This window comes from Charadrius vociferus, unplaced genomic scaffold (assembly GCF_000708025.1).
Source record: "Charadrius vociferus isolate BGI_N301 unplaced genomic scaffold, ASM70802v2 scaffold7, whole genome shotgun sequence".
Lineage (NCBI taxonomy): Eukaryota > Metazoa > Chordata > Aves > Charadriiformes > Charadriidae > Charadrius > Charadrius vociferus.
The window spans coordinates 5,069,158-5,073,931 of record NW_009649308.1 but is presented as its reverse complement, the minus strand read 5'-3'; the positions used below and the strand labels follow the sequence as shown (position 1 = coordinate 5,073,931).

General features: G+C 43.5%; 1 protein-coding gene across 1 annotated transcript in view; it reads left to right on the top strand.

The window, feature by feature from the left end:
• RPL39 (ribosomal protein L39) overlaps positions 1-699 on the top strand; it is a 2,602-nt gene extending 1,903 nt beyond the window's left edge. Inside the window, exon 3 of the mRNA XM_009889338.1 lies at positions 530-699. Within this exon, the coding sequence (XP_009887640.1) occupies positions 530-578 (49 nt within the window). The 3' untranslated portion in view covers positions 579-699. The remainder of the gene's footprint in view (positions 1-529) is intronic.
• The last annotated feature ends 4,075 nt before the right edge of the window (positions 700-4,774 follow it).

Here is a 4,774-nt window from a genome sequence, read left to right as displayed (position 1 = left end):
GCAATTCTGTTAATGCTGTCTTCAGTTTCATCTACACAGTGGTGAAACTATTTGTTTTTAACATGTACAAGTATATACACATAAATGAATATACTTTCCTGGAAGAGGGCCTTTTCCATACACTGCTCTGCTTTCATATTTGAAACAAAAATGATGCTTTTTGTCTTAGACCCTGAACTACATTCTTTCATTATCATTGGACAATCAATACATAATTGCAGGTCTTGCCTCCAAAAGAGGAAGTAAGTTATTCACACACCAGTGCTGATGCATCTTTGCAGGCATCTTTATCTCTTTGAGGTTTAGATTCTGTTACAGTAATGTGCTAGTTGGTTAGTGACTGAAAAAAGTAAACAGAGATGGAAATTCTAAAAAATAAGTACACGGCTGATTATTGTTGGCAGCTTGCCACTATAGCATGTAAGAAGGATTTCAGTCTTTTACTGTTGAGCTAATTCAAGGTGGTTTCAGTCTGTCTGAATCCTCAAATGTGTGTGCACTTTGCTAATTTACACTGCTCTTGTCTTAGGTACAACTCCAAAAGGAGACACTGGAGAAGGACCAAACTGGGCTTGTAAGAGAGACTGTCTCCTGGGAACTCTAATAACACTGGTCTTTCTGCGTCAGATCAATACGCCCCATATGCTGTTTGGCAACCCCCAAGTGATTCCTTCTGTAGTGTTGGACAGCAATCCCCAATGTTTTGGCTGGGTTTTTTTTATAAGCTAGTCTGGGTTATTGATGTTAACTGGGAAAACCTTGAACTAATTTGCATCTGAAACATGAAGACTGTGTTCTGTTAGTGTTCTTTCTTTCAGGCATCATCATGAATATTGACAGTGTACAGGCTTACTAATAAATATGGACCTGAATGACTTGGTTGAAATTATTTCATATATATGGTGCGATAGTAAGTGAATAAAAACTAAAATTACTGTGAATATAATCTCACTGTGATAAACCTTGTCAGCTCTTTTCAGGTAGGGTAGGCTGTGTGTTCCTTTTCACTTGCTGTAAACCTTTGAGAGCAAAAGCATACCTTTTTTTTTTTTTTAAGAAAAGGGGTAAAAATCGGAACTAATTTTCGAAGAGTTAATTTGAAGAAAATTTTTATTAGATAAACTGAAATAGTTGTGGTGTTTTGTTTTTGGGTTTTTTTTTAAAAAAAAAAGTCCTTTATAGGTAGATTTGAAAAAGGCAGACTTCACTCTATGATCCGTGGGCCCTTGTGGCTACAGTAACGCTGGAGCATCAGCCTCTTACTACTTAACCCCAGGAAAGAGAAGGATTACATTTATGGTAGATTTATTAAATGTTACTAAGAAAATTAAGCCACATTGTCAGAATTTTATAAAGATGTGTCTCTATAGCTGCTGGGTGCATTTTATGGGGCTGGAAAGCAAAGCACACTAAAAATGCTCCTCTGGGCTAAGGTGGGTTCCTGTTTGAGGTGTGCTGTGGTAGGTGAGGGGGTTCTAAACTAACAAAACTTTTTGCTCAACCAAGTCAATCTCCAGTTACCACCCTCTCTTACATGCATCCAACGTGTAAGCATGATGTATGTTCCTTACGGCTGGCTTCTGTCATGGCTGCAGATTCTCGACTCCACTGTTATCTCCCAGATGGCCCTTTTGAACATCCAAGGTAGACCACATAGTAAAGTGTAGCTAGTCCTGTTGGTCAATTGGATAACCTTTTTTTTTATTAGTGGAAGAGCACATCTGAACCACAAGTGTTGAACAGTGCGAACGATGGCACTACGGGACTGGGCAAATGCTGAAATCTACATGCCCAGAAGTACTATGAAAATACTTGCCTAGGGAGTGAGAACACAGAGCTGAGAATAATCGGTGATATTTGAATACCAAGACTACCTGTCCTGCACTGGAGCAGCACATCGGCACGGCTGCCCCTGAACACCTGCCTGTGTTAGCTGCAGGTGGCTCCTCATGAGCCTTACGCCTGTGGTCAGCTGAGGATGGCAGCTTCTTACCCCGTGTGGCTCTGTCCCCTGCGCCTGCAGCAGCGGGAGCTGCTCTTGGGTAGGACGTGGGGCAGGGCAGCTCTTGGGGCCAGGGTTTAAGGTCCTGGCAGGGGAGCAGGTGCAGTGGATCAGATGAAAGGAAGTTTCACTTGGGAGGTAGGAAAGGAGGAGGAAAGGGAAGAACACAGCAAGGGCAGTGGATAGGTTTATGTCCTACAAAATGCAGTACTCTTATAGTAGTACGTGATGTCTGCACGTCCTGTAGAATATGTAATAACCTTTTTCTGAATTGGAGCTCCGTGCTAGCTTGATCAAGTTGGGTTTGATGCCAGCCACAGGTGCAGCTTAATTTAAAACATTCTCAGCAGAAGGGTAGTAACTCAAGATGTTGCTCAAAGGAAGAGTTAGCAGCTTTTTAATAAAGAGGAGAGAGGAAAGAAGGAATTAAACTGCTCGGAGTAGTCGGCACTTGAGCTCTCCAATGCTGTCATTTGCCGCTGGGGCCTGTGAAACATCACCTATTTACCCTAGAGAGGTGGAGGAGGCGGCTGTGGTTCAGCACCAAGTCCTGTGTGACTACTGCTCTTTTCCCTTCCGCAGTGCAGACCTGGGATAGATGCTGTGGTCAGCGGGAAATAACGAAGGTGCCAGCCTGTTTTCGGATGTGACTGTGGCAAAACCCATCCTGATGATGAGGACTGCGGAAGGTGCTGTTATCTGAGTTCCACCTGCTGTGGTGGCTCAGTTCCTGGGTGGCAGCTTCCTGAAGAAGCTGCAGGCTGCCACACCTTCTGTGTTGCTGCTTTTCATGTTGAAAGTAAATAGATTTATCTCCTTCGCATTACAATTCATAGCAAATAATGCTGGGCAGCAGCATATGCCAAGCACACGTAAATGCACAGCAAATACACACCTCGCTCAGAGCTCATAGCAATCTCTCCCTCCTAAGATGTGCTGGAGGTTTCTGCGGGCACAGGACAGTAAGGCTGGGATTTTTACCAAGTTCAGGACACTTCAGAGGTATCTTCTAGCTTCTTTTCCTGTCTGGTAAGAGTCTAGTTGCTACTTCATTATCAGGGGGAAGCAGTAAGTCACTGCAACAGGAAGACAGCAAACAGCATTGCCAGAGATGTTTCAACAGAGGCCCGTGTGCTGCAAACACTTTTAAGCCTTTTAAATCTCTTCTGTGCTTTTGTCTGTGAAGCATGTGTTCAGGAAATAACAGCACTGTTGAGGATCGAAGATCAGTGTTGGAGCCCTGCGAAGCACCCCCTGCCTCTCCCCATCACCACTGCTGGCAGGCAAAGCTGCTCGCACGGTTGTGCCTGTAGACACAGGACCTGGCTGAGAAGGACAAAAGTAATTTTATGGACTTGAGAATGGAAGGAGACAGTTTTCTCCATGGCATTTGTGGGAAAGCTTTCCCGAGCGATACATTGAACTATCTATTACTATTTAATAAATCGTCTTCCTATTACTATAATTACTATGCTGTTTTTATTAGATGGAAACAGCTTCTACCAAGGAGCTGCTTTGGAAAATAACTCCTCATATTATTTTTCCCCATTTGACTGAATCTGCTTTTCAAATTGAACATTAAGGGATAATACAGAGTAAATTTAGTACAAATTAAGATTTGGTTAAAATCAGTCTTCTGCAGAACTTTAACCAAAACAAATACCTCTGGGTTTGAATGATTTCTGTTGCTCCTGTGGCTCTTTGCCCCCTCCTTCCCTATGAGAGTTGGGGGGAGGGATCAGGAATCTGCAGAACTGGGCTAACACACGATAACTGAGACATCAACAGAAGCTTTAAAGAAAAAAATCTAAATAATTTGGATATTCTGGTCCATTGATTTTGGTGCATATGCTTTTGTTTTCTGAGTGAGAAGGAAAGTTAGAGCTGATTGTATACTTAAGGAATGTTTTTTAAATGTGTCTCTATTTCCAAACCAACAGCCCCTCTGTAGGTATAGAAATAAACCACACGAGACAGAGGGGTGAGTCACTGGCAGCGGCATGGTGTTTGGGACAAACACAAAGTACAGCAGCAGAAAGGGGACTGTAATTTGAAGAAGATCCTTTTTTTGCTCTGTGGAGAGGAACCCTTGCAGGGCAGGGAGGGCAGGGGGTGGCATTGGTGGGTATGTTGTAACACCACCCAGAGAAGCAGGGGTCTGGTCTGGCTCCTTCTGAAGTGCATGCCTAATTTGCCTCAGAGCAGAATACAGCTTCAAACCCATGACCAAAAGGTGAGAGGAAAAGCTGCCTTTAGGGGGTTTTGGTTAGCATCAAGGGGAGGCAAATACTAAAAATCATTCAGTCGTATTTAAATGTAGCGTTTGCCAATTACATTTTACTTTCGAATGCAACATTGAAGTCCGGGTTTCCTGGTGGAGCATGACTAAGCTACAGGTACAAATGCCAGGGAAACAGCTCCTTCAACGGCATTCTCACTAATTCCACTGTTTACTCTGGGTCTTACTCAGAGGAGGATGTACCAGTGGTCCCGCCCCCTTTTCCCGACAGCACGCTGCTGTAAAAAAGGGTGACAGAGGACTAACAGGTCAAATAAGATTTCGTCTGACATGCACCCACCTGTCCTATCAACAGCACTTTGCTTACCAGAACTAAAGATCTCAGGAGTTTTGACATCAGTGCTTTTCATGGAGTTTGTGCTGGTGTGAGCAGACTCGTTAGATGCCAGCCTGCTGTCCTGTGGCATGGATGTGGCCAGAGAAGTTCTGGAAGGAGCTATGTTGCCATAGTCTTTAATTTATTAGAGTTAAAG